Below are 22,163 nucleotides of genomic sequence, written 5' to 3'. Positions count from 1 at the left end.
TGAGCCGCTCTGAGACTCTTCGGAGTGGAGGGCGGGATATAAATCCAATATCTTCTTCTTCTTCTTCTTCTTGATTGATTGATTGACACTCTAACCAGGACGCCATAGCAGAAGAGAGCGGGAGTCCAGTAGCACCGAGGAGACGAACCAGATCGGTGGCAGGGTAGGAGTTTGGAGGAATCACTGCTCACTTCTTCAGAGACCAAGAAGTCTTCAGGCACCAAGAAGAAGTGAGCAGTGACTCCACAGAGCTGCCACAGATCTTGTTAATTTCTAAGGTGTTACTGGAGGCCAGTAGGTGGCCTCGGAAGGAAGCCCCCTGAGGAAGCGGATGGGGAGCTGCCTAGGAGGAAGGACGATTCGTTGGAGGGCGTAACGGAATGAAAGGAAAGATCGCAGCATTAGAAAAAAAGAAAGAAAGGAAGACATTCTCCGGACCGCGCACATTGACATCCCCACCCAACACTAATAATTACAACGGGGACAAGCGGGGCTTCATTGGGTTAGGCTCTGCTAGTTTTGTATGGCAGGGCTCATCCTGGAACCTAGGGAATAAAGACGGGGAGTCTCTGGGCATGTGCAGAATCATGCACAAGTCTCCCTGTTCAATAAGCAACCCCTCTGGTTTCCCAATAAGCAGCCAGTTCCGAGGCTATGGATGTGGGCAGGCACGTGCTTAGGAATCGGAGAGGCTCAACAGGAAAGAGCGCCTTTACACGGACGCAGCAACTCTCTCCTTCCTTCTCAGGGCGATAATTAACACGATTTGCATTTCAGTTCCCTGGATATCGCTAGGAGACACTGACGCTTAACTATCCTCCCCACGGTAAGAACACTGTCCTGGGAGTAAATCTCATTGAGCAGACACGAATGAGATTCTGAGTAGACCTGCTCAGGACTGCTGTCTACAACTATTGGCCGGGCCGGTGCCCAGCAGCGTCTAGACTGGTCCCTTCTGCAGCCTCCTTCTCTCCTCGATTCTGGTACCAGACCGTGGCCAGATCCGCGTCTGTCAGGATGGCTTTGCATCTCTGCGCTTCCTTCTCCCATCCCCACGGCGACCGCTACTGCTCTCTCCATAGAGACGTTGAGCCTGCTCGATTCTCCCTCCCCCGGGAGTCCCTTGTGACGCCTGAAAGACCAACATTTTTTATTATTATTAGAGGAAGCTTTCGGAGGGCTACTGCAGGCGCCGGGCCCTCACGAGAGCAGAGGTCCTGCAACGCAAGAAGGGCGGCTGGAGAATCGATCTATGTAGCCTTGTGTGGGATGGAATTCAAACGCCATTTACCCGGGCGCGGGACATGGAACCCTACGGAGCCCCTCCGGGTTCATTTCAGTTTGGTGTAGTGCTTAAGTGTGTGGGCTCTTATCTGGGAGAACCGGGTTTGATTCCCCACGTCTCCACTTACAGCTGCTGGAATGGCCTTGGGTTAGACATAGCTATCGCAGGAGTTGTCCTGGAAAGGGCAGCTGCTGTGAGAGCCCTCTCAGCCCCACCCACCTCGCAGGGTGTCTTGTGGGGGGAGAAGATATAGGAGATTGTGAGCAGCTCTGAGCCTCTGATTCAGAGAGAAGGGCGGGGTATAAATCTGCGGTCTTCTTCCGAATTCGACAGGACTGATCTAAGTGAAAGGTGGTGCTGAAGTGCAGAGCGTCTCAATAAGGAGAGCAGCTGGGCTTCTTCCTGGCGCTCCCATCTCTGTGAGCTTCGAGGAAGGGGGGCGGAGGGGGTGGGAGGTGTATATCGACAAGATCTCAGTAACCGGCTGGCCTTGGGCCCTGCTTCGTGTAGCTGGAGCCTAAGCCTGCGTCTCCGCTTGGAAGTACTGCAATCAGAGCCATTCATTTCCCATCCATAAGAAGCCAAGGATCCGCTGGGATCCGGAGCCACTCAAAAACCCGAGCTTTTGCCGAGCACAGCCCACATCCGTTGAAATCCGGTTTGCTTTAATCCGATTGTGGGTCAGGCAGCCCAAGAGGGCTGAGTTCGCGCGAGCACGCCGCCTGCCGTGCCAAACGGAGGAGGCCAGCAGCAGCGCCGTTCCCCACCCAGCCTCCGGCTGAGCCCGGCTCGGATGCTTGAAAGGGCTGCCTGGGATGCTAATAAAGGAGCCCGCAGCCACGTGCGAAGAAGCCCTCTCGGCGCCCTCCCAAACGCGGCGGCCCACCCCAGCGGGCACACGACGGCCCCTATCCAGTCAGGGCTTCTGCTCAGAGACCCCGCCGGGCTTAGGCCACCAAGGCTCCACAGCGGGACGACAGGGAGTCTCTTGGCTCGGCTGGAAGCGCTCGGCTCCAGCAGCGCCCCGCTCTGGTGGGTGGCCCCGGTCTTGTCGCGAGGGAGGCGCTGGGCTTCCAGCGGGGCTCGAACCAGAGAACTTCTCTGCCGGCTTCACCGCAGGCCTGAATCCTGACTGCGAACTGCTGGGTCTGACTTTCGAGATCCCCCTCTTCCCCTTTGGAGGGGGGGAAAATGGATGTTTGAAACTTTTTATTTAATTCATACACGACAATAATTTTTTTTTTAGGGGGGAAAAATCCTAGCGTTCCTGAGCTTAATTTTTGTGTGGTGCTCCTTCGCAGGGCGGCAGGAGCGGCGTGGGATAGATGCAGGCCGGAGGCTGGCAGCTCTTTTTTGCAAGCGAACAATTCAGAAATGCAACAGCGATGCCCACTCCGGCGGGAATTCCCAAGGGAACCTCTGGAGCGGGGCCTGCGCCACCTTTCTGGCGCCCTAGGTGAATCACCCACTAGGCCCCCCCTTATTAAAAAAATATAGGGGAAATGAAGAGCTCCAAACTTGAAACTTTTCACATTTTTTATTTACTGGTTTTTAATTTTAATTTTTTAAAAAAAAAATGTGATATGTTATTTTAAAAAAAATTGTGAGAATAAGTGCTTGCTGGTCACACCAGGAAAGAGGGTGGTGGGACAGGAGAGGTGGGAGACCAAGTCGCACACTGGGGAGAGGGGGTGGCTTGGCTTTGTTGAGGGCAGCTTGGTGATGGGAGAAGAGAAGGTGACAGTGGTCAGGAGCCAGAGTAATGCGTCTGGGAGGGGGCACCCAGCAGTGCCCCCTAGGCCAGGTGGCGCCCTAGGCGGCTGCCTGCTTTGCCTACTCCCACTCACCGGCCCTGCTCAGGAGGCCTTTCCCAGCGCTGCCAGGAACGCTGCTTTTGCATAAAAGGGCAGGAAGGGATTTTATGCTAGGGATTGAGAAGGAATCCTACATTTTTCTGATGGAAGCAATTCCCCCCTTCCCTTTCAATGATATGGGGGGGGGGGAGGAATTAAGGGCGGTGATTCAATTTACACCCGCAGAGCAAGAGCTGGCCGGGAGTCTTTTCGCTCCTTTTTTCGCCACACGCCTGCCAAAGGTTGATGAACAGTCTTTCATGAGCTAAACAGGAGGCCAAACTGCAGCAAAGCCGATCTGGTTTGGGGCTCGCCCGGGAACTGCACAGGGCCGTGTGCCGGGGATGATTACGGGGAAGGGGATTCACTCCCTATTCAGTTGTTTGGGGCAACACCTCAGGGGAATCCCTGTCAAATCGCTTCGAGAAACCAGAGCGAAGGCGTGGGAAAGCAAGCGAGAGCCTAAGCGCGCCCTTCCTCAGTCTTCAGCGGGTTTACCTGGGAGTAAATGTCGTTGAGTTCAGGCTTAGCCGCGACGAGGCCCCTTGAAATTAAGGGGAGGCAGATTTTCAGACCCGACGACGCTCCCCACCCCCCTTCGAAGGGTGCCACTGAAATTAGCCCGGCTGCTTGTCTCTGGAAATGCTCGAGGTATGAGCACAACTCATAAAGGCGGCGGCACTTACTCGCGAGTCAGCCTAGGGCGCCGCAGTCCCAGCCAGAAGGCAACGATTCGTGCCGGTGCCCGGCCTGGCGGAAGGAGAGGGAAACAGGAGTCAATGGGTCCCGTTGGCTTCCCGGGAGAGGAAGTTTCCCTTCAAGGGAGAAAGGCTTTCGCCGAGCTGCCCCGCTGACGGAGCAAAGCCTCTCTTTGTTGGGCAGGAGAGAAATGCCGAAACTAGTCAGCTCAGTCGCTCTGGTTTGACTCCTGGGGCTCACTCCCAGGGATTTAGGATTGCCACCAAGGCATCCGGGGTAAGCGCCACAGAAGGGCGGGCAAGCTAGAAGCTGCGCTCCTGCTGCGCCCAGGTCCGGCTGGGAATCCTGCCCTGGGGAGGGAGGGAGGGAGTTCCTTCGGAGCCTGAGGACCATGCGGGGGGGCAAGCAGGAGCACACAGACCGGCCTGAGGCAGGGAACTGTCCCCCCCCCCCCCCCCCGTTTTGATCTCTTATTCTTTCTGGGCCGGCAAGGCGACCTTTTGGCTTGCGTGGGTTTTTACGAGAGCTTTGTGAGCGCGCCAGCCTGGAGGAGGTGGAATGGGAAGTCTGGCGACACGAGCAGCCGCAAAGCCCTGACGAGCGGAGGAGGAGGATGGATGCGCCCGGGTGACGGTCGGGGGTCGTGGCTCAGGGCCACCGCTACACCCCGCGGAGAAGAAAAGGAGAGGATGGGTTTTCGGGATGCTTTCGGGACGAGTCACAAGCATCCGCTCCCTTAGAGCCTGGCTGCGACTAGTTAAGTGAACTGAGCTGATTGATATCTCAGATCCTTCGGGCGCCTCCCTCCCTCCCTCCCTTCCCTTGCTGAAGGCAAACAACCGGAGGATGCCAACGCAGCCGGCCTTATCAGCAACCCGCCCCGCCCCCAGCCCAAATCATTGCGACGGAGCACAAAAAAAACACTTGCGAACTTGATTCCTTTTCAAAAAGGATTGTTTTTCTTTTATCCCGGAGGAATAAACGCCTTAGGTGGAGATAAGCTCTGATTCCAAGAACCAAGGGCATAGACTGCGCAAGTCGATTTGAAAGAAGGTCCCACTGAAATGAAGGAAGGCGGACAGAAAATCATTGCAAAACAGATAGGTTTCGGCGAGAAGTCTGAAAGTAAGTGGGACTGGCCATCAGCATAGGATCGGGCCAAATCCAACCGCATGCATTTGAGAACCTCTCATTGATTTAGGCTGAGGTCAGTTGGACATTTACCGGGGGTCTTTAACTGTACAATTGCGGTATAAATACACACACACACACACACACACATATATATATAGAATCAAGACCAGATATGTAAGAAAACCGTCGTCCACCAAGACCAAGGGGCAGTCACTCCTTCGGGTTCTGCGTCTCAAGGCTTGGATGGGAATCTGAGGCAATGAAGTGTTTCGGCTGAAATCCATGCTCTTTGGCGGCTTCCATGCAAGCCTTTGGCTCCAGAGAGTTCCGGACTTAAGTGTGTCGCCATCATTAGGAGAAGTGCGAACACCAGACATATGGTACACACCCGTTTACACCGACTGACATCTGTACCGGCTTAACAGGTTTGATCTGCGTCGGCAAAACAGAAACTCGAATTGACCAACCCGGTTCATGCGATATCGCCTTGTTTTTCCCTCTCGCTCTCTCGTACATCAGTTTTCAACCTAACTCCGCTGTCCCCCTGTGTCTGCAGTCACTGCACGCCTTTGGTTTTTAATGCTTGCGAAAGTTGCTGGCTCACATACAGTCACTAACTTTCCCCAAGGAGGGTGGGGATCGCTTTGGGCATCCTTCGTTTTTATTTGTAAGAAAGCCGTATGTATCGAGGCATTTCAACCATTCCCTGAGAGCCAGTAACACACTGTCAGCCTGACCCACCTTACCGGGTTGTTACTCCGAGGAGAAAATGGAGGAGAGGAAAAGAATGCCAGCGGCCTTGGGGCTCCATTGAGGAGAAAATAGGGGTGAACAAAGTAAATAAATAAAAGCTCATGCTATTGGAAAAAAAAAAAATCGAGGTCTTTAAATTTTATTTTGCAAATTTCAGACCCTGCCTTTCTGCTCTCATAAGGGGGCTAACAAATTAAAACATAAATAATAAAACCACATCTTAAAGACACATCGCTAAAACAATCCAAGAGCTAAAATACCCACAACATTTTAAAAACAATATTAAAACACTAGGCAGAAGGGAAAGATCCCCGAGGGAACCAACCAAGGAAACAAAAGTGTCTCCACTCGCTGGCAAAAGATGGGCACCGTCTGTTCCTGGGGAAACAGTTCCAGAGTTTGGGCGCCACCACTGAGAAGGCCCACTGCCTAGCTAGCCTCAGATGGCCAAGACATCCAAAGCAGGATGTGGTGATCCCAAACCGCAAAGATCAACTCCAGCACCAGGCACCTTGAGTTGTCCTAGTCCCCGCCAAGTGAGAGCAGAGTTACAGACAAAACCACTCCCCCCCCCCCGCCTCCAGGGCTACCATGGGGTGATGGATGAGGAAGTTCTGGCAGGTTGGGCGAAGTCTTTGGCGGGAAGGATGTGGGCCCTCGCGTGGCAGCCAACACACACATAGCACAAGCGGGGCGAACGTCTTTGTGACCACATCTCGCCTTTGTTTCTTCGGAGCCGCGCACCGGGGCCGCTTTCCCTGCGGCATAAGCCCGGTGGCGCTGAAGCTAAACTCGGCCTGGGGCGGAGTGGAGGGAGGGCGGGGGGGGGGGGGGAGAGACAGACAGACCCCGAAGTTCGGCTCCTGCCAAAGCAGAGGCCTGGCGGCGGGCAATTTAAACCGCAGCCCCACGAAGCTGAACTCCCGTTTCTGAACTGAAGTCCAGACGCTTCGGTTTCATCCAGTTACGCTTTGATCCCATCATTAAGAAAAAGGGGGAGGTTTGGGGTGGGCAATCCGTCCGTCTGTCTGTCTGAATAAGCGAGACGTGACTCACGAAAGCGCCTATTGAAATGTCTGCCGCCGTTCCTCCCCCTCCCCTCCCCTCCCCGTTTCTCGTGCGAGCAGGAGAGAGAAATCCATTGGCGGCGGGGAGGGAAGCCGGGCGGGCGCTCTCTGCTCCCCGAAGGAGAGGGTCCTCCTCATAATGCGCCCGGAAAAGTGCCGCCGCTTTTCTGGACTCCCTCTTCGGCCTGCCTCCTCCTGCGCCCGAGGCAGAAGCCGCCCTGGCTCTAGACCGGGCAGGGAGATCCGCTGGCGCGTGGAGGGACCGCGGTGCTCCCCCCCCCCCCCAGCACGCGCGGAAGCCAGGGTTTCTCGGTCCAGTCCTGCCGGGGGGCGAACCCCTAAGTTACTTGGGCAGGAGCAGCTGGCTTTTGCGCTCCGCGGGGTTACTTGGATTGAACTGCCTCCCAAGCAGCGGCCCTTCCTTCAGAAGGCGGGTGGCGTCCGCTTAAAGGGCGTTAAAATGAAATGAAACGCTGCTGAAAAGGAAAGGCAAAAGCGATCTACCTCCAGAGCTTTTGACTTTCCAAATTGCCTTTCTCTCGTAAATTCTGGCCTCTCTCGCAGATGGCTCTGCATTTTAGCGATATGTTAAAATTCCATCCTCTGATCACTACGGGGCGTAGTCTCCAAAGAGACATCATCTCTCCCCCCCCCCCCCCCGAATCCAGAAGTGGTGTTTTTTTAAAAAAAAAAAAAAATACTCCACATTTTGCTGGAAGAAGAAACAAGAGAGAGATTCTTATCATTACAGTGGGCAACGGCGCCTCCGCTATTGCTCAAAAGTGGGCTAAAAGCCAACACAGGATCCTCTCTACAGGAAAAGGTGTGGCGTTGAAAAAGCGAAAGGGGGAAGCCAGGGCAGCGAATCCAAAACATTCGGTACTTCCAAGGACGTTTGCTTTCGGATTCTGCATATTCCAGAGCATTCTGGAGTCCTCACTTCAACGTGGCTTTTCCCAGAGATCTCGGAATGCGACTTGCCCGCCACTGTGCTCAGAAAGAGGTTCCGAGCAGGGCCAGGCGAACCCCGCCGCCTCTTGCCTTTAGCGCGGAGCACAAGGGTGCCACCGGGAATCTAATTCACCCAAGGCAGCCTTATAAAAAGTTACAAGGAATATCTGTGACTATCTGCTTCCAGAATGCCTAGTTTAGGGGAAAGACGACATTTGTAAAAAGCGCCTGATGACCTGAACAGGGTTATTGTACAGTTCCTATTGAGATAAGGTTAGCAACGCTGTCTCGTTTGGTTTATTTTATTGTGACATTACTTTAATTTTATGTTGACATTAGGGAGGAACACAAACCTGAATGGGGGGAGGGGGAGGAAAATTTCAATCAGGAAGATGTACTTCCAGGTTAAAGATGTTGAGGAAGTAGTTTTCAAAGAAAAGGTGACTTTAAAGCCAGCTACTGGCATGGGGATTAAAGCGCCGGAGTTGCTTATATTGTCATAAATGAAAGAATGAAAGTATTTCGTTGGGGCTTGATGTCCCACTTTTCTCGAACAGGAAGGAAATCCTTCCCAGGCTGCCAAGCCATTTAAGGTCATTGTCCTTTTTTTCTGGAAGGGACGAATATTTTAAATTAGTGAAAATAAAATTACAGTAACTCAAGAAAGACGGCGTCTGCAAAAACAACAGATGTACTTTAGAAGGGCAGAAGCAGGCGCACAGCTCCGTTTCGACAAAATATTTAGCTAAAGGGATTTAAAAGCACTCGTTTGGGAAATGTTCTGTCCACGAGGAAAGACACCTATTATTTACTGCCACCCTGTCAGGTGAGAAACAGGTTAACACGGAACGTTTCGTGTCGTTTATATACCTGGAGCCCAATCCACACAAAACTGGATTGTTACAGTTTTCAACCCGCCACTGCTTTATAGTGGGCGGCACTGGGCCCACGCTCGCTTTCGGGCATTCAGACTCTAAACACAGAAAGTATTCTTAGCAGGTTTGGTCAGGATCCTGGATGTGTTTAACGGGGCTTGCTTACTCCCAAGCCAGGCGAGTGGTTTTAGGATTGCCCTCGATAACCTGTGAAAGTCGTTCCCACCGGAAGTGCTCCTGCGCAAACCCCATTCACAAAACGCAAGTCACGTCCGGCTCCACAGTTTTGTTCAGGAGCTCTCCCTTTTTAGCCAGACTTTCCTGGGGCTCTGGGAGCTCTCTGCCTTAGGAGTAGTAACAAGTATGCCGTTTGAAAAGCCATGCAAGTTCTGCCCCAGTGGAACGTTTAATATGTCTTCCTTGTCCTCTTTGGATTTTTAGAAATGCATCATGAAAACTAGGAGCACTTTATTACTGGAAGGGGCGGGGGGGGGGAGCGAAGAGACCTGTTTGTAGAGGACTTGTTTTTTGCCCGGGTACAAAGAAACCAAAGTCATCATTAAAATGTATCTGTATTTTTATTTGGTATTTGTTGAGGTGGGGAAGACAGGAAACAACTAGCGCATTGCCTGGAAAGGCGATATATTCAGAAGGTATATATTCTGTATTATTGCAATAGCCCTAAGAGTGTGGTCACTGCTACTCCCATTTTACAGATGCAAAATACCTTTGTGCGCAGAAAGGAAGGAAAGGGGGCTTGGGATGCCATAGCAAGAGAGCGCGGCCAAACACCCCCTGGGTCCCCTCGCCCCTTCCCACGCACTTTTGTAACCTTCGGCAGAAGAAGCACCCTGCTGGGGGGAAGCGGGGGTGAGCAATCCTTCACTTCTGATTGGCCGGGGTCCCTTCTTGATTGACACCCGCTCTCCGTCGCCGGGCTCCGCCCCGTCCAGTCACTTTATTGACACTAATGAGCCAGTTCTTCCCCCCGGTCTCCTGCCTGGAAGTGCTGACAGATCAAGGCAACAAATTTCAATTACAAGCCCTAATTTGTGTCCGCAGAGCGTTTGTTACCCATGTCAGAGCTGTTTGGCCCCTCAGACGCGGCAGAGCTTGGAGGAGGAGAGCAGGAGGAGGGGGAGCGAAGAAGCGCCTCTTGCGCCACAAGGCACCGCCGCGGCTCGTCGAGAGAGCGCGCGAGGGAGCCCGGGGCACAAAGCCGCCCGCCTGCCTCGCTCCGGCCGCCGCGAGTTGGATGTAAAAGCCGCAGGCGGGGAGGAGGAGGAGGAGGACTCGGCGCGGCCTGCGAGGAGGCAGAGGGAGAGGCGAAGAGGGCGCCCAGCCCGCGGGCCTCCGGGCATGGCCGAGAAAAGGAGAGCGTCGCCTTGCCCCATGCTGAGCCTCAAGGCGCACGCCTTCTCGGTGGAGGCGCTCATCGGAGCCGAGAAGCAGCAGAAGCGACGGAAGCTGGCAGGCGCCGAGGGCGAAGAGGCGCCGGCCGAAGAGGGAGGCAGCAGCAGCAGCTGCGACAAAGGCGCCGGCGAAGGCGCGGACAGCGAAGAAAGCGCAGCTTTGCAGTCCGGCGCTGGGGCTGGTTCGGCAGACGGCGAGCGGAGCTGCAGCGCCCGGGCACTGCCGACCGGTGAGTGAATCGCCTTCGCCAGGCCAACCGCGGGGCAGAAACCCTGAACAGGGATCCTTCGTCGGGTGGGTCTGGGCTCTGCCTCCTCCTCCCCGCCCCCCCCTCTCCTTGCAGCCCAGCCGCCTCGAGGCTTCCTGCAGGGCAAAGGCGGCTGCGACGCGACCGCCCCGCTCTCAGAGACGATCTTGCAAGTTTCAAAAACGCGGCCCCACCTTGCAGTTTCGCGGCGGCTGCCTGCCCGCACCCCGAGGCCGCCGTCACCGCCAGCCTCCGTGGGTTCTGCTCTTATTTCCCTTGCTGCAAACCAGACCCGCTTGCTCTGCAGACCCCGAGGAGGGTGGGGAAGAAAACGATCTTTTCGCAGTAGCGGGAAATTACTCTGAAACTTCTGCTGGAGCGATGCTACCCTGGTTTAGGGATGTTGGCAATCCTCTGCTGCCAGACTACCAGGTCTTTCTTTCTCGGAACCATTTGGTTGGGAAGTCTGTGTGTTGCCCGGTTTTTTCTTTTCCAAATCCCAGAGTACATTCCTCCTAGAAATTAGCTCCACGATTACAGTCGTACACACAGGACATTCTTGCGATGTTCCGCTCAACAAGCCACGGATCTAACACTGAGCCCGGCGTGTCTGCATGTACCGGAATCCTCAGAAACCCTAATCTATGCTGAGGACTTCTGGCCCTCATTGATTGTACTGACACTGAAGCGTGCTTAAACTGAACTTCCCTGGTGTTTAAAATCCTATTTGGACTGACACAGTTATTCAACATTCCCCCCCCCCCATTAGTTGTAGTATCAACAATTGTTTTAATATGGGGGGGGGCACTCTCCACAAGCAGTTTTCTTAGTATTATGCTAGTGGGAGCATATTTTGAGAACATAAAGCTCCATGAAGAGAGGCTTTCTTCTTAATTGCCCCAGCTAGGTGAAAAGCTGAACTAAGACAAGGAATAATATGCTTTCCCGTTTTAAAAATATGCACTTAAAATTTGTTTGAAATAAAAACATTGCCACAAATAAGACAGGGAGCTGCATGCTTCACTAAACAACATATATTACATGCTGCGTACTGTATATATACACTGTAATATACAGATTTAAAAATATGTAGCCCAATCATTGTGTTGTTCAGTCGGACAGTGGAGTCCGGCTCTTGCTACCCCATGGACCAAGTCACGCCAGGCCCTCATATTTTCCTTCTGGGACTAATTTTGTGCTGATCCCTCCCCACCCAATAAAAAGTACGAAACAGACTGATCATGGTTTAGGGGTTTTTTTTGTTTTAAAGAAGAGATAAAAATAGACGTAGTTTTATAGCGGTTAAACCCCAGTGAAACTGTTGTTGGTTTGTTTCTCAACAGAATCCCTAAACCTCTAAATACTTTATTTGTTAGGTTCCACCCACCTACAGCCATGCCATCAACGAATACCCAACCTTATGCTGCTTAAATGTGTTGCTTTTGATAGGCGCCCGTCGCTTTCTTTGGATGGCATCTCATCGTCAGTAATCAGATCCGTACAAAAGAGGTCTGTCCAAATAGGCACGGCGAAGCACGTTTGTTAAAAATCGCCGTTTGCAATGTAAAGGCTTCTTCACGGGGCTGAGATACTCTGAAAATCTGGGACACACACACAGTTTATCACAAGGAATGGGCTTCCGCTCAGGAACCGACCTGCTAGGCGAGCGGGATTTCCACTGAAATCCACAGGGCCTCTTTGAAGCCAAGGGGATTTGTTCCCCAGCCAACGCCCCCGTGGGTCACCGGCTTTCTTCAAGGCCTCCCCTCCACAAAAAATGGCGATGCCTTCCGCAGCAGGCCCAGCCTCTCTCCTCCTCGGCCACTAGCGGCCGGGCTTGGGGGCTCTCGAACTATTTCTTTACGTGGTCCCCAAATTCCCGCCATCTGGCCGCCAAACGGCCCTTTTGTGAGTGCAATCTCTCCCACCGCTTCCTTAGCCAATACGAGCTCGTGCCCGGCCATTCGCTTGGCTTTTCTCTCTCGCCGCGTTCAGGCCCTGACAAGAGACTGGCTCGAGGCGCGCCAAAAGGAGCGGCGAAGGCACAGTACCCACGTGCCCCCCTCCCAGAAGCGCACGTGCGCGTCGAGGGGAGGACAAGGCCCCGCTGCAGGCGCCTCTAATTGCTTGGCGGAGCCGAAGCTTGGCCGCTGCTAGCCTTTCTCGCCTCCCTCAGAAACCCAAGATGGAGGCAGAGAGAACAGGCGCGCCGCCTAACGCGGGGCTTGGCGCATGTGGGGTTGTTTCTTCGCCTGACGGGCTCTCTTTTTCTCGCCTCCCTGCAGGCGGCTGCGAAGAGAGTTTCTTGAGGACCGCGTCACCGTCGTTGTCACCCGGAGGGCCTGCCAAGGCCGCGGGTTCGAGGCCCGCTTCGCCTCTGCTTACCCCGCAGGTACCTCGGGTGGACCTGCAGGGCGCGGAGCTCTGGAAGCGCTTCCACGAGATCGGCACCGAGATGATCATTACCAAGGCGGGAAGGTAAGAAACCGACCCCCATACCATCCACCATAGGCGTCGGCCTCACCCCAATAAAATGTGCACATTTCCCGGATTTCGTAAATATCCAGAATTCAAAGCGAGATGTAGAGGCCGTTTCCTTCCGAGTGCGAGGCGAGCAGAGAGCAGCAAGACGCACGAATTTCGGCTTATCCAGTTTGGTATCACGCTGTTAATAACTTAGACTTGGAAATAAAGTCTAGACTCTATTCCATTCAATCAGAATTATTTCCACGTGGCATTGTGAACTGGGTGCAAACACCCAGGCAAGTCGGCGTATTTTGTTTTGTAGAGGATCTGGTCATTAGTCCGCTTGATTTAGCGACTTGTGTTGTATTTTAAATTGCATGACGCGTATTTTAGCGGTAGTTGCCAAGTAAGAATATTTACACACTGACAAGACTTGGAAAGCCATTTACATTTGATTTGTTTCAAGGTAATGGGTTTGTGGTGTGATCAGTGTAATTCTAAGCCATCCACATTAATAGTGATCCTAGAGTGTAAACCGGTTGTTTACCCCTTAGGACAAACCCCAGAAAGACTTTTTTTGCAATTTGTTTTTTAATAGTTTTAGAATGTACAGTTTCTAGCGTTATTACATGTCAATATAAATACTTTAAAATGGTTCTTGAGGAACATTTAAACAACATCAGGAGAAACTATAGATGTCCTTTCATTTTGCGTTTCAGTTGCTGAGGATATCATCACATTGGGTTTGCTCCACAACGTTAATTAAATAGAAAGTCTTGCACTGCATTTGAACATTTGAACATGTTCAAATGACTGTTAATTTCTAAAGATAGCAGACAAAATCCCAAATTCACAAATGCGTCAGAATAAATAAAGTAAATTGATTTATAAGCCAGTTCAGCAAGGATAATTTCAGTTGATACAGAAATATGTGGAATTTTGGATTTCCTGTTCATTAGAGTGAAGGGTATGAATGCTGCCTTCTTCTGAAAAGAACCTTTTTCTTCCCTTTCCAAGGGATACACATGGTAAAAACCTGTATAGTATAAAAGTATCTGAACTTATTAGAAATTACAGAAACATATTTTATTGAATCCATATGTTACCTTCTACATTTTCAGAGGGTTTTATTAATGATTGAAGTGCAGTCTTAAACAGCACAAGGAAACATTTGTCTTAAAAGTTGTCCTGTCAAAGGTTTTCTTTCCTTTTTATCTACAGGTGTATTGAAATAACAGCATTAACTAGCTGGCTACAGATAGATTTGCCCCCTTGTTTAGTTAATCATAATATTTAATTCTTTCTAAAATCTAGCTTCATTTCATATATTTGGAGCATTAAAATATTTAACATAATGGGATTTGCTTGTTTGCTTATGTAATAACAAAAAGCATATCTGTTACAAACTTTCTTCAAACTGAACCTTAAATAAGTAGACACAATTAACAGTTATCCATAGAGTTGCAACATGTATTAAAATTATGTGTTCTATAACAATTTCTAGTCTGACCCTGGGAAATGTAGCCATGTAGGTACTCCTTCATATTTAGTTTCCTCTGCTGACCTTATTAGAAGGTGTACTAGTGAAAAGATTTTATCTTTTGAATATAAAATAACACTTCAGACTGTATCCACTGGTAGATTCACATATGCAAGGGCACCTGAAATCAATGTGTTCTTTGTCTGCACATTGTGAAACCTGTATGTGTTACCTTTTATAATACCTAGTGTTTGATATTATCAAGCAATGAGTCTTCCAAGCCTTAGACTTTTATTTACTGTACATACCTAACTATGTTAATGAAGGAGTAAGCTCTATTGATTTCTAAATATTCATGTCTAGTGTATTAGTGGGATGGGGGGAGGATACTGTGGACCTTGTATTTCTGTTACGTGTACGTACCATTAAAGCAATTTATTAGTATTGTCTGCTATGACAGGTTCAATTAGAGAGGAGGAAAACTGATTTCAAGCATCATATTCTGTTCTTCCTGTGATAGTGCTGGTAACCTTTTTGGCTGGGATGGGGGGTGCGGGGGGAGACCAGTTCTAGATTTAAGGATTTCTTGATCAGGGCCTATGATTTGGAAATAAAGGTTATCAACTTCAGTGAAACTTCCTTTCAAGGAAATATCCTTAGTTTTAGCCTCTGAATGTTCTATTTTGTGTGAGCAATAGCTCCTATCTCAGTACATTTCCTGATGTTATTGTTGTAAAACTTAAATTTTTAAAACAAAATTTCAGAATTTGCTGATCAGCAAGCAATACTTGAATATTGTGGTATAATCCGTATTCTGAAGAAATTTGAAAAGATGGGTCGGGGCAGGGGAGGGAAGCATCTGAAGTCTGTTGAAACATACATAAAGAACTATTTTATTAATCATTGAGATAATGATAAAGATTCCTGCTGCTAATCCTAAATTAGAAAATGCTGGAGCTGTTTTTGCAAACATGTCCCTGTTTCTGTACAAGTCTCCAAGTCTGTTTTTTATTAAAATGCTCTCCTTTTTTGTGTTCAGACGGATGTTTCCTGCAATGAGAGTGAAAATTTCAGGTCTAGATCCACATCAACAATATTATATTGCTATGGACATTGTCCCAGTGGATAACAAAAGATACAGGTATAGTAACTGCAATTTATAAAACTTGGAATATCGGGAACTGGAAAAGAGCGTGGCTAGTTTGGAAATTAACAGAAGGTTGTGCTTAACTCTTCCAAATTCCTATCTTCATCTCACTGCATAAAAAATAAATGTTCTTTGCCAAGCACGTGAGAACAATCAAGAGATTTTTTTTACACAACTGCTTTGTACATTTGGCTCATATTTTGAACACACTCTAGATGAGCATTCAAATATTTTTTTTCCTGTCCCATAAGCCACAGTCCTCCAGCTCCCTTATTTTGCCATAGACTCACTGAAGCCAGGAAGGTCAGTTTGGACTGTCTGTAACCTGTGTAAAGCACTGTGCTAGCCCAGTCAAAGAGCAGCATTAGTTGTGGTCAGTTCTTCTCACTTCTCTGCATGAAAAGTTCCCTGAATGAGTAAATGCTAAAATTATAGTTTAATAACCAGGGCAATCCACATTTATTCCTTTTGAACTCATGGTAAGAATTTGTAGGAATGGGGGAACACAGTTCAGTTTTTAGGAATTTAAAAGTTTTACAGTAGTTGGTCCAGCCATATTTATTGTCGGGTTAAAGAAGTATCACCAAAGGGTTCAGTTGGAAGAGACTTGTGCATACTGTGAGTTTCATAAGCTAAACTGCCCCATTCACTAAAAATCCTGTGTATATTTAATATATGAAAAGCAATTTCCTTTTCCTTACTCTTGCACCACAAATCCTATTTTTTCTGCTTTATATGCAGGCCTATTTCTGCATTTTATGTGTGCAGAAAGTTTTTGTTCTCTCTTAACTTTCTTAAGGACCCCATAATATGGTATTAAAATGTTTTTATGTTTAACGAATTCTCAGTCAGATCTGCCAGTATAAACTGATCAGAATTCAAGCAGCAAGATCACAAATGGCATAATTCTATTCTGTTAGTAGGTTGCACAGTATCAAGCACCATATTGTCCCAATCCAGTTACTCTGTTATGAGAGTTAGGGCTCTGATGTGCACATAGCTTTGTTAGACAGGGGAGCTCCCATTCTTTTCAAACAGCCCCTTTCAAATGGGCTTTGTAATTCATTTTAGCTGCCAGTTGCTAATTGATTCTTCCGTCATTTCAGACACATCCATTTTGGCTCCTGGTTGCTAATGGATTTTTTTATCTTTTCAAACAATACTGCTTGTGCCCCTTTAGAAAGTGGAGCTGAGCTTGTTTTTTAAACAAAACTTCCATTTTCAGGTGTTCTTTGCACCTCTGTAGTGTGCTGTCTGCAGCGGTTCTGGAAGTGCCACTTTCCCCCTGCTTTCCTGCAGTGCATGTTTGTTTTGGTTCCCTCCTGACCCGCATGTTCTAACTTAGGTGCTATAGTGTTAGACCAGTACAGCACTTAAATGCTATATTGACAACATTCAGATGCTTGTAGCTATCATTGAATTGCTATATGGGTCTAGCGTTGTAGCACAAAATATTTTTTTAAAAGGACAAAAAAAGTGGAGTGGTTTGAAATGGGCAGAATGCTTCAGACACAACTCATACATGGATTTAAATATGTTGTCTGAAACCTCCATCCCCATGTTGCTTTACAAGGAATCAGGCCAGCAATGGTAACAGCCATTTTAAAACAACAATATGAAAGCAACCGTTGTTGTGGAATGCTTTGTGCTACATTGTTGAATTCATTATGTTTATGGGTATTCCTAAAGAGAATGAGGCTATCCACAATTTGGAGCCCTTTAAACTTGGAGTTGTGGCCATTCATAAAAGCATGAGATATGGAAATGTGGCATGTACATCTGTATTACTTTTCAGAATTTACAGCTGTAGGGAGAAGGGGAAGTAAGCTGCAGATTTCAGGTAGTGTTTTTAGGATCCAGTGCATTGCTCTCTAGTTGCATTGGTTCACTAAACAGTTTAGATAGAATATTTCAATTACGGTATTAATTTTAATTTATATTGAAATGGCTGTGTTCATTGTTAACATCAAAATGGAATTGTATCCTAAAATTTCACTATAACTTAGATTATGTGTTGCACTGCAGAAGCATAGCATAGTACAGTTCCTTTTTAGGCTGACAAGTGTAACATTTACTACAGATAAAAGAAAACGTAATTTTTTTTCCTGTTATGGATACAGGAGGGGAAAACCCCATGAACTGTTTGGTCCCGATTAAGCACTTTTAAGTTCCATTGATTTTTGTGAAACATCTGTTTTCATTCAGATTGTTCTAGGTCAGTTCAAATAATATTTTATGGATTACTTCAGTTATGAACTTAAATATATCTTGCACATTTGAACTGAAAATTGGGAAGGATACATCAGGTATGATTTCAAAATTATGAGATTCTTTAAAATGGGTAAACATGAGTGAATTTAGCGCTGATGACTCATTCAGATAACTTTTATTAACATATATTTCAGTCTTTCTGTATGTCATATCTTATTTATTTATTTACTTCACTTATATCATGACTTTTTCTCCCGTGGGAACCCAAAGTGGCGTACATTCTCCTCTCCTCCTTTGTATCCTCACAACAACCCCATGAGGCAAGTTAGGCTGAGAAAGTGAGATTGGCCCATGTTCACCCAGTGAGCTTCCATGGCAGAGTGCGGAATCCAATCTGGGTCTCCCAGACCCTAGCAACTGTGCAAAGCTGGCTGTCTCTCTTTATTGGGTGCCATTCCCTGGATTGTGATTTTTGCCCTCCTCCCTTTGGAATCTAACTACCTTCCCCCCTTTTTTCTTTTATCGTAAACTTTCTCTTATAAAGACCTTCTTTTCCACTTCAATTAGTGCAATTTATGTCTGTGGGATATTTCTTTTAATCTTTTCCCCATATGCTAGTCTTCAACGGTGCTACCGAGTTGGTTATAAGGTATTTTTTTTAAGGGTCTCTACCCTGTCATTTTGTTCTTCTTCTAGAAGTGTGCTGGAAGGGTGCTTTCTGAGTGGGTCAGTTTAGATGTTCTCAGAGATTCTTAGTGGTATGGTGGGTTATCAGTGGGTTTACTAGAGAACCTTTGGTCTAAGGGCATTTCTTAGCCAGGAAAGACACAATTTCCCCCTTCCTACCATTGTTCTGTTGAATAATCCTTACTTGCTTCCTGAGTTGTGGCTCAATACTGAAATTAATTCTGGAAGTTTTCTTAAAATGAATATCCCTTTCATGGGAACTGAGTGCTGTGGATTCTGCACAGTAATCCCATTCTTACTTCTTTTAGCATGAAGGACATAATAATACTTTATCTCTTTTAGTAATATTATGGTAAATATTAGGAAGGGATTTTAAATATTTATAATATATAAATGAATTCTGCAAACAGAAAAAATGGCAAATAATTTAAAATAGTTTAGACTGGATTACAGTTGTGGCATTGAGGAAGATTACTGGATTCCAATGATTTAATGCAAGTTAAGTCCCTTTGATGTAATAACAGAGCTCCTCTACCCTTTACTCCAGTGGAGCTGGCAACTCAGCTCCATGTTGGCAGTGGAGTGCACATTGGGCTCTGGATTAAGGCATATATTTTTGTAAAACAGAATTCAAGTCTGTTTTGATCACATCAGATTTGATTGCCTGTGCCCAACTCCAGCTGATATATCTAGGTAAACAAGATTATTTTAAAGTAAATGCATGCTTATTTCTTTTCTGTCCATATGCTATCTAAGAGCATGCTTGTAAAAAATTATGGTAGATAAATGCGCGTTCAGTGGATAGTTTTAAATAGACGATGGAGTCACCAAAAGTCAGAATATTGTTTTAATAATTGGATAAATGAAAGAACTGGAATTTTAATCTGAATTTTAAAAGGAATCTACATAGAATGTTTCTTTTTATTGCAATAATCCCATTACTGTATAAACATTAAGGTACATGTTTCTGGGATTATATCTAATGCATGTTTATTTTTACAGCCTCATTTTAGATTTTTCAGCATTTAATTTAGTTTAAAATATAATTGGCTAAATCAAAATAACTTTAGCCAAAAATGTTTATTGGGGCTGCAGTTTTCCATATAATGTGCAGAGGAACAAGGTTGGCTGGGTACACAAGTAGTCAAAAATGTTTGTTTGATTAGTTAGGCCAATTATTTTAACTTTATTGGAATATCAAACTATTTCATAATTATCGATTTGGATAGTTACACTATACACAGGGTCAGCGTATAGTAACAGTCTACTATGCAGTAATAAAGATAAAGCAAATAAACAGCATTTAAAAAGTCAGTTTTAAGGCACTTATTCCTAAGAAATGGTATTCTTGACTTTGAATATTTGACAGTATTTGACTGACTGTTGACCAGCATGCAAACAGGAATTCTAGTTTTTTACTTAAATATTTATCATGCTATGTATTCTGATATAATTTTTTTGCTGCGAAATAGTGAAAGTTCCAATTAATTACTTCCATTGTGCCTGTCATAAACAATGGGTTTCTTTCCATAGGTATGTTTATCACAGCTCCAAATGGATGGTGGCTGGTAATGCTGACTCACCCGTGCCTCCTCGTGTATACATTCACCCAGATTCACCTGCCTCAGGAGAGACTTGGATGAGGCAAGTCATCAGCTTTGACAAACTGAAACTTACAAACAATGAATTGGATGACCAGGGCCATGTGAGTATGTTGTTTTCTAAGATGGTACAAAGTGCTGCATTTTCTAAAGAAAGGATTTTTGATTTAACCTCACATTCAAAAACTGGATTGATCATACAAAACTTAGATCAGTTTATGTGTGTGCATGCTTTTACATTTTGCCATGATGGTTAATTAGTAATTGGGTGCCATTTTACTGTGCAAGACTGCTTTCTGCCTTGGAGAAATTAAATTAACTAAATGGAAAGTGTAGAACCAGCATTACATTTTGTCAGTGCACGTATAGGTTGAACCTTCAGTTCTTTATTGAAAACAATATGCCTGTCTTAAAAATATTTTCAACTTACAATAATTTTACTTGAATAAAATTTTAACTAATGATTTATTTTTAAAAAAACGCTAAATCATTTGTGCAAAACCCCATGAGGTGTTAATAACGGTACTCAAAAGGAACAACATGAGAGCTGTGTTCACTCTGATAATGATTTATTACCTACCTTATGGAGCAAGACCTGTTCACAGCTGAAGTTCATTACATCTGCAAAACTGGCAGGGAATTGTTCAGTTTAAGTGTTCTGTTTGCAAGCTCCAAATTGTTTAGTCATGACACTACCTCACGTGACAACATACATTATAAGAATATTTCCTTCTCTGTTCCTAACTAGTGGAAACAAAGACTGATCATTGTCTTTTAAACAATCCCCAGTATACTCGTATATCAAACTTTTGGTGAATAGTGTAGTCTGGAGTTTTGAAATGAGGTTTTTTAATAATACATTTTGAAAATTTGGTTATAAATTACACATTAATTCCTTTGAAAGATTGTGCTTATAGAAAAAAATTCTATGAACAGCAATATGTGAGAGCTGTGCTTACATTTTTGTAGATAAATAAGACATCCCCTTATATATGAAAAATGTCCCTGCACGAATGGAGAACACAGAAAAAACAGTCAACTAATTAAGATTTTTTAAAAAGCTATTATGTGTGTTTTGAGACTGACAGCCTGAGGCTGATTTTTTTTGAGGCCACTAATGGTCCATATGCTATACACTGATCTCCAGGTAGCACTAGATTTCTTAATCATGTCGAATGAGCAGTTGTTATGTATAGTCCAATCTGCATACCTATAGATAATCTGCTCATAAATAAGCATACTGTTGGTCAGGTAGAAGAAAATTACTGGTCTTTACCAACAAAAGCAGTTGTTCCTAGAGGCTAAAAATGGTGAAATTTTGAAGTAAGCTGACAATTGTTGGAGATTTTAAAGTAAAAGTAAAGTTCGGTAAAAACTACATGGATCTATGCCACACATACTGTGTTCATAGGGTTTTTGTGAGTTTTTTGGCCACCTATTATTAATAGCTTAGACATATGGCCCGTGGGACAGAACTGGCCCCTCAGGGCTCCTACCCATTCTGCAAGCAACTGGCTCTCATCTGCTTCCTGTTTTGCAGCTCTATTTTGCCCAGCTCTCACATCTCCTGCAGAGGGGAGAAAGAAAACCAAGACTCCCGTCCCTCGATTGGCTGAGGTCTCCTTCCCCCTTCTCCCCCTCCTTTGGGGAGAAAGAGAGGGAAGAAAAGAGCCAAAGAGAGACAGAATCCCATGGTATTTTTAAGACCAACAAAGATTTATTCCAGGTATAAGCTTCCATGTGCAAGCACACTTCTTCAGAGACAGAGAGATACTCACAGGGGGAGTGAAAGAGCCAGAGAAAGAGATCCTCCTTTCCAGTTCTAACAGAAGGAGGGGGGCAGGGAAGAAACCTAACAGTATAGCTTGAAGTCGTTATTAGTGGAAGGGAGCAAGAGTCCAGTAAGGACAGAGAGAGAGAGTCCCATGGCACCTTTAAGACCAACAAAGTTTTATTCCAGGTTTAAACTTTTGTGTGCATGCACAGCTCTTCAAAGGGAGGGGAGTGAAAGAGAGAGAGGGATCCCCCTTTCCAGTTCTAACAGATGGGGGAGGAGAGAAGAAGCCTAACAGCAGCGCAGCTTACAATCTTTATTAGTAGAAGGGAGCAAGAGTCCAGTAGCACCCTAACAACTAATAAAATTTGTGGCAGGGCTTGAGTTTTCACGAGTCACTGCTCACTTCTTCAGATACAGCTAGAATGTGAGTCTTGGAGAGTGAATTCAGATGCCAAATTACAATATCAGGCATTGGTAATGAGAGAAGAAACCTATGCCTCAGTTCACTCCAGGAGGA

General features: G+C 46.5%; 1 protein-coding gene across 1 annotated transcript in view; it reads left to right on the top strand.

The window, feature by feature from the left end:
- Positions 1 to 9,954: 9,954 nt before the first annotated feature.
- Positions 9,955 to 22,163, top strand: part of TBX18 (T-box transcription factor 18) — a 36,392-nt gene continuing 24,183 nt past the window's right edge. Inside the window, exons 1-4 of the mRNA XM_060236636.1 lie at positions 9,955 to 10,259; positions 12,563 to 12,755; positions 15,263 to 15,364; positions 19,802 to 19,973. Coding sequence (XP_060092619.1) covers positions 9,977 to 10,259; positions 12,563 to 12,755; positions 15,263 to 15,364; positions 19,802 to 19,973 — 750 coding nt within the window. The 5' untranslated portion in view covers positions 9,955 to 9,976. The remainder of the gene's footprint in view (positions 10,260 to 12,562; positions 12,756 to 15,262; positions 15,365 to 19,801; positions 19,974 to 22,163) is intronic.

The sequence above is a fragment of the Heteronotia binoei genome, chromosome 1 (assembly GCF_032191835.1).
Source record: "Heteronotia binoei isolate CCM8104 ecotype False Entrance Well chromosome 1, APGP_CSIRO_Hbin_v1, whole genome shotgun sequence".
In the NCBI taxonomy this organism is placed as follows: domain Eukaryota; kingdom Metazoa; phylum Chordata; class Lepidosauria; order Squamata; family Gekkonidae; genus Heteronotia; species Heteronotia binoei.
The sequence above is the reverse complement of the archived record's forward strand: the minus strand, read 5'-3'. Positions and strand labels throughout refer to the sequence as shown.